Source organism: Corvus brachyrhynchos, unplaced genomic scaffold (genome assembly GCF_000691975.1).
Source record: "Corvus brachyrhynchos isolate BGI_N302 unplaced genomic scaffold, ASM69197v1 scaffold307, whole genome shotgun sequence".
NCBI classification, from domain to species: Eukaryota; Metazoa; Chordata; class Aves; order Passeriformes; family Corvidae; genus Corvus; species Corvus brachyrhynchos.
In genome coordinates, this window is record NW_008239288.1 from 1,361,555 (window position 1) to 1,375,673 (window position 14,119).

The following is a 14,119-nucleotide window of genomic DNA, read 5'->3' on the forward strand; positions in this document are numbered from 1 at the left end:
GCGGTGGTTGGAGCGGATAAACAGCACCCGCGTGGCCCGTGAGCACAGGGGCTGGCGAAGACGAGTCGCCCACAGGATATCTGAGCGCATCCTGTGTGGAGCAGCTCCAGCTGAGCTCCCGCGCACCGCGGAGGAAATCCTAAATGTCGGGCAGGGACCAGAGATAGGGGCTGTCTGGGGTTGTTGTGCGCTGACATCCTGGCGCGGTCACTCAGCCCGTGCTCTGGCACAGAGCGAGCGTGGGGGAAACTTCCCTCCCCGCTTGGGGGACAGCCTTCCACAGAGACCTCAGCCAAATGCCAGTGAGCTGGAGCCAGCAGCCGGATGTAGCGTGAAGGGTTTGCCATATTTAGATGTGTTTTTCCTGGAGCAGGAGACTTGGGGAATGAGAAAGAGGAGAGATGCCTGGATGCTTTTGCCTTGCTGCTGCTGCTCAGCCACCTTGTCGCATCTTCTCTCTCAGGTGGTGTCACCAAGACTTGGCTCCCTCTGCTCTTCAGCATCCTATCTGTCCTCCCTGCTTGTTTTCATCCTTCTCATTTTCCAAGCTGACTCTACTCTACTACAATAGATGGAGGAAATAGGGACAAACAATGAGTCACTTACAGGGCTTTTCTCTCTGAAGTGCTGTCTGGTCTCATCCCTTTGACAGGCTTTAAAGCAAAGCTTATCTTGGACCCCAGCAGACCTGTACCTGCATAACACTTGACCAGATCCTTCAGGGGTATGACCCATGTGCTACATGTCCCCATCAACATCACCAAGACTGTCCTGACCTCACCAGTATAGAAGTGAGCAGAACGCAGCCTGTTAGCATTGGTGAAATTCAGCCATGAATTCTGCTGGGGAAGTGAGTTGGGCAGGGAGGACCATGTTCTGCCTGTGTTTCTCAACTCATGTTCTCCCAAATGTCAGTGGATGAACAAATCACCCAGAGAGGCCATGTGAGTGTCAGAAGATGAGTACTGTTTCCACAGATTAGTAGGGTAATAAGCAGACATTTAGGTCACCAAGACCTGTGCCCCATCCTGTGTGCTAAGGAAGAAAGGGCACATCCACATAAAAACAGCCCCCCAGTTCAGGAGGTTCCTGGTGCTCACGAGAGAGAAGGTCCTGTGCCTGCTACCTGGTGTGCTTTCACAACCCTTTTTCTTTTAGGAACATCAAATTGTTCTGCAGAAGTGTGTGTTAAAATGAAGAGTTTGGTAAATCCTTGCACTGCAAATGGGAAGGAGGCTGAAAAATAATTTCCACAAAAAGGTTCAAATGCCATATAGGAAAATTATATATTTCAGCAACATTTATCCCATTTACTGCATTAGGAATTAACCCATAAACACCTGAGAAAGCCTCCTATTTCTGTTGCAGCAGGAGCTTCTTGTGTTAGGGCTGATCTCTCAGGACTGATGTTTCTCTGTTGATGATCCCCTTTGGAAGGCACTGGGCAGCCATAACTCAGTGACCATATCTAATAAGGCTAATTTAAGGTAGTATCTGCTTGACTGGTTTGGTTTGTGCTGGCCTTTATTTTTTGGTTGTTTTTACGGTATTTTGATTTGTCCTGACATTTTTGGGTCAGTTGCCACTGGGTTTAGAAGTGGATCTGTGATCACAGCCTTATTCAAGGCAGGATTGATACATATTTATAAATAAAAAGCCTCTAATGGAAGCCATAGGCACCCAGCAATACAAAGCACTGTTCTCTGCTCATTTACAGTCATCTCATACAGGTGTGGTTCTCTTGACTGATCAAGTTTCCATTTGCTTTTCACCCATGAGAACAATCAGAGAATCCAGCCAATACATATCTAATAATACACTCCAAAATAATTCAGCTTTTAAATAAAAATTTTAAAGCAAACATTAGTGCCAGTGAGTGGATGACTTTGGTTTCAGCAGTAATCCCATTGTTTCACTCAGAATGTTACAGCACACTTCCAGGTCCCCTCCAGTTCCTTTGCTTTTTGGGAGCAGTGAAAAAGATGGCAAAATGTGCAGTCAGTGGAGAAAATGTGCACCAATGGCATCAGGGTTGAGACCAGCGTGGTTCTCACACAGGGCAAGCACAGCTGGAGCAGATGCTGTAAACTGTCTGTGCTTGATTTGGGTCCGTACCAGCTCAGCCAGAAGCCTTTTGTTTCCTTCTTGTGGGCATACCCCAAACCAGCACAGGTGTCTGGCCAGGCTGTTCATATGCTTTTAAATGTTTCTGTGTAGCTGCTGTGGCAACCCACACAGCAAAAAGGAATAGCTTTTAAAAATAAATCTGAAGCTGGTGTGGAGTTACGGAGCAGACAGAGGAAGGAAAGGGGAAGAGCAGTTGAAAGGAAAACACAGGCCATTAAAGTTGACATAAAAGAAAAATGAAAAAGGTTCAAAACATCTGCTGGAATCATGAGCAACTTTTTACTCGGCAGCTTGTTGACAAGTCCATGAAGAAATTCAGCAGTTCAGTTTTGCTAGTAACTGCTCACCAGGGTTACTATTAAGAATTACTAACTGCTGGAGAAGAGTTTCCCTGCCAGTGCAAATACAGGGCTCCTCTAGAAGGTCCTATCAAGTTCTTCCAGCACAGACGTGTCTGCAGAGTTGAGTTTTGTTGCTTTATGAGGGCAAACACAAATGAAATGAGGATGACTACAGCAATTAAACAAGCATCTTACCGTAAGGTTCTCCTCCTTTGTCTGGTAATGCTCAACCTGGCTGACCTTTAGAGAGATCTCTTCCACCACCCCCACTTCAGGACATCCCAGTAAAAGGTGTAAGGAAGCAGAGTGGTGTTTCTTTGAATAAAATAAAAGCCAGCTGTCTTCCTCTATGAAAACTGCAGAAAATAGTGGCGGAAAAGATCTGTGAGATTCTCTGCTCCCCCTGGGCCAATGCAGAACTGTTTTGTGGCAATTTTTGCCTCAATCCTCTTTCAGTTTAGCTTTAATGGTCTGCTGGAATAGTAGCAATGAAAGATGAAGCCGAAAGCACAAATTTCACTGTTTTGCTGCCAAAATAAAGAATTGTTCCCAGGTTCCTTCCAAAGCTCTGTGAAATAACAGCTTTTTCAACCTCCTTGGACTGAGTGTTTTCACTGAACGCTTGGATGCCAAGCTCTAAACATATCTAGGAGCCCCCTCTAACCCCCATCTGATGGCAGGTGCACAGAAAATTCCATGTAGCATCCTGTCGTATCTGACTGCTGCAGGTAATAAAGGTCTGCTTTCTCTGTGCCATTGCTTAAAAGGGCAGGGAACAGGTCACTGCTGAAAAAAATGTTTCTATTGGTACACCATCAGCAAAAGGAGGGATAAGGAGAATATCCATCCTTTATTGCATGTGGGGGAAACATAGTGACAAAGGATGAGGTTACTTCATCAAGAAGTTCCCCTGAAGAGCTGAAATTACATATGTTGTCATGACATCTGAGCAACAGAGTCTGATTTAATGCACAGACGTACTTCAGTGAGTGTTACTGGTAATTGCCACTTGAAGAGCCAAGCCATTTGGACATGCAGTTAAGTATCTTGACCTACATCTTCACAAGAAACAGCTACTACCCCAGAAGGAGCTATGACTGGGGTTTTTTGGTGTATTTTACAGGAATCTTGCTAGGTAATTTTGTTCCATTACAGTTTTTCAGAGAACAGGCCCAATAAGTGGGTTGAATTACATGTTTGCTACTAGGATAATTGCAGTTCTAAGAAGTAGGCTGTATTGTCAAATGGTTTCTCCTAGGCTTAATTTCCAAAAAATGCATCTCCAGGGCTTTGTAAACTGTACTGTTATTTGCCATTGGGAACTTTCATGGGAATTGTGTGTAGGTTTCCTCTAAGATCTTTAGATGAATAATTTTGCTGCTTTTATTTTTCCAGATAATGATTACAAATGTCTTTACGTGCTCCACTGTCCAATCTCTGACTCTTAGCTTAAACATTAAGGACTTGCTGTAAACAGACATTACTGGGTAACACCTGCTTCATGTCATAGTCCCGATTTCTTTTTGGAAGGACTGCGTCCAGGCTTTGGTAAAATTACAAGCACTCCAGATGTGTATTCTGCTGTCAGCTGGCCTAGTGAAATCATTGTTTATTGACAGGTTCCCAAGAGTCAGACAGTTCTCAGTCTGCCAAGAAAGACATGCTGGCTGCACTGAAGTCCAGGCAAGAAGCTTTGGAAGAGACATTGCGCCAACGTTTGGAAGAGCTAAAGAAACTGTGCCTGCGGGAAGCGGTAGGCAGTGGACATTTTATAACCTGTAACACTTTGTTTCTGGCTTTGTTACAGCATCCTTGTTGTTTGGAGGTGGGGTGGGGTCAGGAGATAAGATTCCTTCCACAGTCACCTCTTCCAAAATCCATTGTACAACGGCTTCAGGGAGATCCAGCTGTTTCAACTCCCGATTGCAATGTCCAGGACTTTTTTCCCCCAGAGAAGGGGACCCCAGTCAGCTAGGAGGCTGACCCTCCAGGGGCTAGGAGGGTGCTCAGCATGCCTGTCTGCTGTTTGAAATTGTGAATAAGTTGCATTCAGCAGGCTTCTTATTAACTTTGATGAGACTATTATGCTGCCTAAATGGCATAGGAAGACTGTTGTATGTGCTGGTCACCACTTCTCAGATACTTTTGACTCCATTAGCAAAAAACCCAGAGGCTGGCACACTTTCTTCTTGGAGCAGGACCGATTTTACATGCTTTTCTTCTCCAAGCATGCTCTTCCACACAGCACACAAGGTCCCATCTGCTCCATGTAGTTTGCCTTTATCCAGTCGGCTCTGGCTGGAACAAATGCCAGTGTGGTGGCAGACCTTGCAAACAGGAAACACTGTGGTCATCCCAGGACATGCAGGACAGCTAAGGAGCTTGTAACTTTCCCACTCACCTGCCAGTTCATTTTGGAATACGTAGGAGGCCATTTAGTGATCAGTTTAATGTTTGGGTAAATCACAATCCTGCTGCAGCTGTTTGTGGAGATCAGCAGCAGCATACTCAGGCTATTAAGCAATCATCCCATGTTTACTAGGCCTGAGTATCTGATTTTAACAACAAATTGTGATGTGTAACACAACAGGAAGCTGGCTGCAGACAGTGGCATAGAGATCTTCCAGTTCTTGCTTAATATTTGATGTGTATTTTAACAAAAATGGGAGAAATGGGTAACTGATTCAGGTCTCATTGCACTTTGTTTCAATTATTGTATAGTTTTTAATGCCAAAAAGAGCATGTTGGGGGAAATACTCTCAACAAAGAGTGTCAGCAGAAGTCTCTGCTGCCCCTGTTCCCATTCTTTACTCCATGGGAGCAGTCCCTTCCCACCTGAGAAGTCCTGGTTGATTTCAGCAAACAACTTGTGCTGTGAAAAAGGTCACAGGACTAGATCCAATCTCATAAGTCCATTGAGCTGAGATCATCCACAGGAAAAAATCACAGCTCTTGAAGGGCTGACAGTCAAGGTCTGGAGGCTCTACTTGGTCCAGAGGAATTTACTACCCTAAGCTGACCCTGCCTGACTGCCGATGACTAATCCTTGCAGCAGCACCGGATGCAGGGAAAGATGTGCCTGTGCCACAGTTGCAGGAGCTCACAGCTCAGTGCCTTCCCTTTAACTCCAGCCCTGTTTTTGGTGCAGCCTCAGGCACTGCAGGAGCAACCAGGATGCCGGCAAAAACTCTCACTGGGGCGTGGAGCTGGGGATGAGGAGCAGTAACTCCTTAATGTGCTGTGCAAGGCTGGCCAGAGCCCATCTGTCAGCACGTTAAGAGCTGAAAGAAAGTGTTCGTGCTTTCCATAGGTGATTTGAGAGAGGCAATTAATGGACACTTGGAATCTGACCCTGTCCTGCAACCCTACAGCTCATCCATCAGCAGCTGGTAGTTGAAAGCTTCCTCTCAGGCTGCCCTTCATCCTTTCTGCTTTGGCATGGGAATGGCCAAAACAGAGGAAGAAGGTGGCAGACCAGGAGATAAAAAAGAGTTAAAAGTGGGGGCATAATTAAGAAAGCATGGCCAGAACCATTCATGATGCTGGCATCAGGTTACTTTGGGCTGTCACTACTCCAGTTACTTATTAATTTAGATTATGTTTCATGATTGTGCCTTTGAATACTTTTTAGCTTGTGGAGGCATCATGGTAGCCGACATTAATTTTGTCCTGCTCTGATCTTTACAGATTTTACAGCAGATTAACTCTTTCACCACTGCCCTGCTTCATATTAATCTAGGAGTTATAAAGAAAATATCCCTGTTACCCTCAAGATAGGATACAGGAATCTCTGTCTCAGTGCAGTGGTTAGAGCCACATCTCAGTAGAAGGAACACATTTTGAAAGAAAAACTGAAATAACCCCACAGTGCTGGAGGGGCGATGCAGAATGGGACTCTGAGACATTGCAGCCATGCCTCTGGCAACAGGGGGCTGTGCATGTCGACACAGAGCTCTGCTGCAAACCCATTTTGCTGGGAATTGCTTAAAGGGAAGATTTGAAAAGGCCAGGTCCTTGTTTCTTAGTGACCTGAAAAGAGTAGAAAGAAAAAACCCCATTAGGGAGTGGGGGAGAGGCCAGGGCAGGCAGGGACTGGGCTGTGCACCCACACTCGCATTAAGGTCAGCTGCTGTTCTTTGGGATTCAGATGATTTAGGTTACTCTGCCAGCTGGATCCTCTCAAGGCTGATGCTAAGGAACACAAAAGCCTTTTGTCCTGCATGGGGAGACCTTTGAGTACAAGGAGTTGGGGCTGTGCTGGTAGTCAGGCCCCTGCCTTTTTCTGTAGGGAGTTCAATGCCTTCAGTTCTGATATGCGTGCCTGTATTGTGTAGCCCAGGGGAAAAACCCCACAGCATTCACATCAGTAATGATGCTTGCTGCTTCCTGTGTTACACATATTCCAAAACTCTGGGGTTTGCTTCAGATTTTGAGCAAATCTTTGCAAATAACCCCATCAGTCTGACAGAGTATCAGCTAAAAATTGCTCCAAAGCTGCCCATGACATCACTGGGGCTTGGAAGGCACTCTAATACATGAAGTGTTATCAGACAGGTAATGAGGTACCAGGCACTGCTTTTAGTGGCCATTTCCACTGCATTCCTCTCAGACACATCATGAATCAGGTGGGAATGTTTTTCTGTGCAGGTCATAACCTGCATGGCTGTTACCATTGCGGCTTTCTGACTCAGCAGACCTGCATCCTGCAGGAAGGCTCTCGGGTCTGCTCACTCCTCTCAGAAGTAGCTCAGCAGATAGGAGCTCTTGGTTTGTGCTCACCCTGCAGCAGAGATGAAAGCTTGTGTGCTGCAGCCTGCTCAGCCTCAGGCCCTGATGCCCTAGGGATGGGCACCACTTACAGACCTTCCCAGGGCAGGCCACAAAGATCTGTATTCATGCACAGGTTAGAGAAAAGGTCCCCACCCTCAGTGTCAGGTTCTGAGTTTGCAGGGCTGGGTGCTCTCCTGTGTGGTTATCAGCTGGCTGAACTGGATATGTTGTTAATGAACGCCTGTTATTTTAGGGTCACACAAGAGTGATGTTGTGCTTTGCTCTGCTGCAGGATTGCCCAGAGCACTAATAGCATTTTCTGCTTACAGGAGCTCACAGGAAAGCTGCCACGAGAATACCCCCTGGATCCTGGGGAGGAGCCACCGATTGTAAGGAGAAGAATAGGAACTGCCTTTAAACTGGATGAGCAGAAAATCCTGCCTAAGGGAGAGGTGAGGCTGTGCCCTTCCCTTCCAGACCTGTGTCTCTGAGATGTCCACTGAGCATCACACAGTCAGTCCTGCGATCGTTTGTGCTTTGAATTACTGTACTTGGTCACAGTACCCATTTGGGGTTTTTCTATATCCGTCAGAATGGGGAAGCAGTGAGAGAGCTGGGGACTTTACTTCAAACTCGGAGTAAAGCTGAAATACTTGAGGTTCAGCCCTGGCATTACTGGAGGTAATAGAATTAGCCTGGGTGATCAACTGGACCATGGCAGTGCAAGTGCTCTGGTGATAAAATGCAGTGATTTGTGTGAGCAGGGAGCATATCAGGAGCTCCCCAAGCCATCTGAGCCCTGATTCTGCCTGTCTTGTTTTTGCAAACAGCCGCTTGCTTTCCACTCTAGTAGCAATCCAAATTCAGGCCCCCTCTAACCAGGGAGAAAAGCATCTCAGCCCTGCCACAGCAAGATAAAAGCATTTTGCTCCCCAGTCCTTAAACAAAAGAGCCTTCATCCCTACCTATGGGGAGCTGGAGTTACATTTTTCTAAGTTTTCCAGGGAGTGTTTGTTCCCTTCCTTGCTCCCACAATGTGCTGGGTCAGTGCCCTGAACCGTGGCTGTGAAAACAGGCCTGCAGCAGCTGTAAGGCGGGACCGGATTCACAGAACAACTATTGTCTGTGGAGGCACATTTGTCTCAAGACACTTGTGTATATTCCAGTCTTGAGTTTCCTTTTTATTTTTGTAGGAGGAGAGACTGAAGCTGGTGTGACTGTGTGGTTTGAGGCTTGGTTCAGCCAGGGAATTAACTGTTTGTCGTTTTGTTGGCATTTTCCTTCTGCTGAAAAAATAAACAGCTGGAGCTCTTTAGTTTTGTTCTCAATGGAGCCTGGGAGAGGAATTCCACTGCAGTCAAATATTCATGAACTAGCACATTTAATTAAGCTTTTCAAAGGGAAGCATGTCTTAGCTGAACTACTCCTAAAACCCCTGCAGTCTGTTGGCTGCTCAGTTATAACCTGATCTCCAGCTTCCCCAGCTCCTATTGCTACAGGGCAGCTTTTGGGGCCAGCGGGTGAGGAATCTCCTTACTCCAGTGGCAAGGTTAGGTGGGGAGAGCAGGAAGGTAAAGCAGCTCCTCCCTAGTGCAGGCACTCTGCCTTTGGCACCAGCAATCCAAACACGCTGACTCAGCTTTTCTCTACCTCTCTCTTCGCCTGTCAAATTTTAAGGCTGTGTTGAAAACCATAAATTTCTGTTCTCGAAGAATGATGTTGAGCTGTGTTTGGCTGCCAGTTTGAAAGCATTTAGGGAGGCTAGTGATGGTTTTCATGCACTTTTCAGCAAGTGCAAACACTGGAAAATCAATTTAAAGCAAAAGGTGAAATATTCCCTCAACCACGTAAATCCAGGACTGAAATTACCAACTATGACAAGGACCTGAAAAAAGGAACTTCCATCTGAAGGCAGATGATAGCTCTCATTTCCTAAGGCTTTATTTATAGGGCTCTCACTGGAGGAAAATAGACAATTATGGACAGGAGGAAAATTAATATATTTTTCCTAGGATATACTGAATGATTCAGAGCTGAATCTGTGAAGGTCTGAAATTACAGCTCACATCAAACTCACCAGACCTTTAGCAAGACCTTTGTCAGAGCAAGACTTGGAGGGAAGGGTCCTGGTTTTTTTCTTGATGATCACCTTTACCTGGCCTGTAATTCCTGACTCTGGGAAGGATTTTACCAGAAGATGATGAATCAGGTTCCAGGCCTTAAAACCCCATGGTGTTAAGTTCACTTTTAATAAGTCTGGCACTAACAGAGCTTATAAAGTCTTCAAAGCAAAAAGGGATCTGTTAAAAAGACAGAAGGTGGGTTCAGTCTTAAGTGAAGTGAGTAAAATTGTAATTATAGTTTTAAGGGAATGCTGACTCACCACTGATAGCAAAGGTATATTTTTTAAGCTAGAAGCCGAGAATAAAAACTTCAGAGAATGACTTCAGTCTGATTAAATCCCACAGCATCAGCTCTTGCACTGCTGCTGAACAAAGAGAGGATTTGAATTTGTGTAACAGGGATCTCCAGGAATATATGGCTGTCTCACCATTCACTAAAAGTAGAAAAACTTGTCATTTTTTTTTTTAATTTGCAATGTACTGGGTTCCTCTTTCTAGCAGACTAATTCCTTTGAGCTGGGGGAGGTAGCCAGATCCGTTGCAGATTAGCGAGGCCCTTTGAAATTCACAGCTTGGGGTCCTGATGCAGACTGGGAAGCTCTGTATCAGCTTATGCTTTGGCATAAATTCTCCTAAATCCCTTGAATTTGGAAGATAATCAGAAATGGATAGGTAGCTTCCAGGGTACACCTGGTTGCATTTAAAAACTCAGCTGAGACCCTACAAGACGCTGGTGGCACTGGTTCTTTCTGGCATACAGAGAGCTTGCTGTTACACCCTGCTGGCTCTGAGATCACCCTCCTGGCTGGTAACTCGAGGAGACAATCTTCTAGTGCCGTCAGTGCAGCAACCCATAATTACTTCAGCTCATACTCACTCCTGGATTTTGACAGCCATACACTGGGGAGAGTTAGCCTGTCTTTGCCCTGTTTTACCCCAAAGTGTTTGGTGGACGCTAAGCAAACCTTGGTCAAGAAGGTTAAAGCTGTAGCTTTGCATCAATACGTAGCTGTGAAATCAAATGGGGCTTGAATATGGAGATAGGAAACAGGGAGAAGGAGCAGGTGGGAGGCAGGTGTGACCCACAGATGGCTGTAAAAGGATGAATGTGCAGTAGAACACCATTGAACTTGGCCATACTGAATGTCATGAAAAGTCAAACAGCAGCGTGAGGGCTGGAACACACATGGGTGCTCCAGCCTTGTATGGATCATCCCTTCCACCAGCTGTGCTTCCAGGCACTCGTGTGAGCAGGTGAAGGTGAGATGGATATGCTCAGGGAGGCCCTGAGGGCAGCAACATGATTGTGGTTGCTTTGCTGATGGAGAGCCTTAGTTGGAGGCCACTGGTCAGGTTCAGGAGAGCTTCCACGTAGCTGGGCTTGGGGAGTTTGGTGGTAACCAGAATCCACTTGCCTTCGCCAGGAGGCAGAGCTGGAGCGCCTGGAGAGGGAATTTGCCATTCAGTCCCAGATCACGGAGGCTGCGCGGCGCCTGGCGAGCGACCCGAATGTCAGCAAAAAGCTGAAGAAGCAGAGGAAGACATCCTACCTGAACGCCCTGAAGAAACTGCAGGAGATCGAGAACGCCATCAACGAGTATCGCATCAAATCTGGGAAGAAGCCAACCCAGAGAGCCTCCCTGATCATAGATGGTAAGGGGGGCTTAGTGCCCACAGTGTCAGGGAGGGTCTGTGAGGGCAGGGAGCAAAATTCTTACCAAATTTCCCCTCCCTCCTCTTCCCTGTCCTGCCTGGAGGACTGCAGGGGTGCTGTCAGAGGGTGCTGTGCATTAGGGATGTGCTGAGTCACAGCAGCAAAGCTGTGTTGTGCTGTGGATGATCAGGATGTCAGCAGAGCAGGCTGTGACTCCTTTGTTCTTCACCTATGAAATCGCTCTCTTGGCATCTCCTCCAGAGCAGTGCTGTACAAATGTAATTAATGTTAGCAGATTGGGGTGAGCTCTCTAGCTCAAAGGCATCTGTAAAATCAAAGTGGGAGCAGTGTCATTGCTGTGTTCAAATATTTCTTTTCTTTTTCTTTTTTTTTTTTTTACAATGTAATTCTCAGGGCACTTTATGGTTTACTGGATTGTTGATTGGTTTTTCGTGAAATCTATTAACTTTCTGCTGTGGTTCTTTCTCCCTTGAGGATTTTTCCCTTTCCCTTTGTCTTGCAGAGCTTTTCTCTGTGACTTTGTGGCAGGAACTGAGATTAGAGCTGCTGTATTTGTGATCTGGGTACCAAATTGCACCTCAGTCAGGGATAACAGACAGCCATGAGGACACAGGCTGGGGGAGGCAGCTCTAACATCTGCATGCCAAGAACCTGAGAGCTTTTCCTGCTGCTGCAGAGGATGCTCAGAAAACATTTCCTTGAATTCCACAGAACTGGTACTTAGAGTGAGCCTTTAGTTAGCAACAAGATGATCATTTTAAGAAGGTGGATCGAACCCAGAGTCCTTAAGGGCCAAGATGTGAATCTCGCTAATGGCACTGTGCCAGTGTGCATCCTCTGGGGATCTTGGCTCTCAGTCTTAATCCCCAATTAAGATTCAGTCTTAATCCCCAATTATTGAAAAGAGTTAGCAGCTCCTCTCTCAGCCTGCTACTGAGAGACCCGACCTGCAGCTCTGCCCTCCCAGAGTGAGTGTGGGCTGAGTCAGTTGTTCATAGGAATTTTGCCTCTTGCTCTGTGAGGAGGAAGGTGTGGGTGACTGCTTAAGGCTAAGACTCAGTGGTCAAAGATCATGGTGCAGTTCAGCACTCAGTCACTGCAATTCTTGGGACCATCTGACCATCTCTGTATTTTCTTCTCTTCAGAAGGAAACATTGCCAGTGAAGACAGCTCCCTTTCAGATGCCCTTGTTCTCGAGGATGGTATGTTGGCTGCTGTATGTTCTAGAGAGCAGGGAGGGATGTGTGAACTCCTGATTGACACTCCAAATAGAATTACTGCTCTGTGTAATAGTCCACTGATAGATCCCAGGAGCAAAAACGCTTGGTTTCCCCTGACTCTATCTTGTAGTCAGGCTTCAGGCCTGGAGCACTGAGTATTGCTCTGGTTATCACTCTGAATTATCTCAAAGGACAGTCCTAGAATGCCCCCTTGTTTTCCCTTACGTTTCAGTTGTTTTAATGCATCACACACTCTTGCTGGCCATTCTCTCCCAAAATGGGAATGTCAAGCCAGTGCCCTTCTGAAAGTGAGCTCTTCAGGTTGCCCCTGAACACAGCCAGGGGAATTGGGATAAGGAAGCAGGCTCTGGAGGTGTGATGGTGTCTCTTGAGGTTGTGCTGCCATTGGAGGTGTCACACAGCCATCACCTCTCTCCCTTCTCTTCACAGAGGACTCTCAGGTCACCAGCACAATCTCCCCTCTGCAGTCCCCACACAAAGGCCTCCCGCCCCGGCCGCCGCTGCACAACCGGCCACCCCCGCCGCAGTCGCTGGAAGGGCTCCGCCAGATGCATTTCCACCGCAACGACTACGACAAGTCCCCCATCAAACCCAAGATGTGGAGCGAGTCATCCCTGGATGAGCCCTATGAGAAGGTCAAGAAACGCTCCTCGCACAGCCATTCCAGGTGAGCCAGCTCTCTTGAAGCTCTATCACAGAGATACTCTCTGCTTTCAGGAGGGACAGATGGGAGCCCTTTCAAAATTTACAAAGCTGTCCCTTACTAAAAGACTTTTAAGTGTTTTGGCCAATATCCAGGTCATAAAAATAGGCTACAGCCACATGATTGCTGTTTGGTATCTCAGTGTTATTCTACAAAACATGTAGAAGGGAAGGATGGTGGATCATCTGAGGGCTTTGACAGGGCTTGGCTTTGACCTCTGTCACTGTAGAAGCACAAGCGCTGGGACACAAGCTCAGAGCAGCAGCTGACCCAACTCCCACTCATCCCCACAAGATCCCAGGCATGTGCCTGAGATCTGGAAAGATGCACGGGAGGCACTTGCCCAAATTCCTGTGGGAGAGCTGAAGCAGGGTGTTTCCTCTTCAGCAGTCACAAGCGGTTCCCCAGCACTGGGAGCTGTGCCGAGGCAGGAGGGAGCAGCTCACTGCAGAACAGCCCCATCCGGAGCCTTCCCCACTGGAATTCCCAGTCCAGCATGCCGTCAACGCCAGATCTACGGGTACGCAGTCCGCACTACGTCCACTCCACGCGGTAAGTCTTCCCAGCTCCAGTTTCACCTTGATTACCCTGAAATAAATTTTCCTTGCTTTATCCTTCCCTCAGGGTATGAATTAATTTCCAGTTCAGGAAAGGACACAAAGCATTCCTGTTCACATAAGAGGCTCATGTGCTCATGCCAGTAGAGAATCTCTCCTGAAGTGACATCATGAAATCCCTTCAGATAAACACAATTCTGCCCCTCATCCCTCCCCTGAAGTGATCAAGCTTTTCTTCTGCTGGGACCTTTCATCTCGGACTGTTTATAGGCTCTACAAGCCACTTTTAAAATGCATGTAGTGCTTCTGCTAAATTCTGCAGTAAATTCCTCCATGGATCCAGCTGGAGAGAATATGTTGCTTCCTGTCTGATACAAAATGTTGAATAGTGGTAACTTTCCCTCATGGATAAAATGTTTGTAGGTGTGTGATGTTACAGGGAGATCAAGAGCCTGTATAAAGCAATCCAGCCGGGGACCCAGGTGGCAGTGGAATTTAGCCCAGGGTTGACAGAGGAAAGAGCTAAAGTGTGTAAAAGGGAGGTGATTTGATATATGGGCCCAAAGTTGACTGCAATTTTCA

The 14,119-nt window shown here is 46.7% G+C and overlaps 1 protein-coding gene across 6 annotated transcripts in view; it reads left to right on the forward strand.

The window, feature by feature from the left end:
* The window catches only part of FRMD4A (FERM domain containing 4A), a 362,397-nt gene that overhangs the window by 336,502 nt on the left and 11,776 nt on the right, over window positions 1–14,119 (forward strand). For all 6 annotated transcript variants that reach the window (XM_017740376.1, XM_017740375.1, XM_017740377.1 and 3 more), the window contains 6 exons: window positions 4,088–4,221; window positions 7,568–7,690; window positions 10,786–11,014; window positions 12,182–12,238; window positions 12,707–12,944; window positions 13,368–13,532. In XM_017740376.1, coding sequence (XP_017595865.1) covers window positions 4,088–4,221; window positions 7,568–7,690; window positions 10,786–11,014; window positions 12,182–12,238; window positions 12,707–12,944; window positions 13,368–13,532 — 946 coding nt within the window. The remainder of the gene's footprint in view (window positions 1–4,087; window positions 4,222–7,567; window positions 7,691–10,785; window positions 11,015–12,181; window positions 12,239–12,706; window positions 12,945–13,367; window positions 13,533–14,119) is intronic.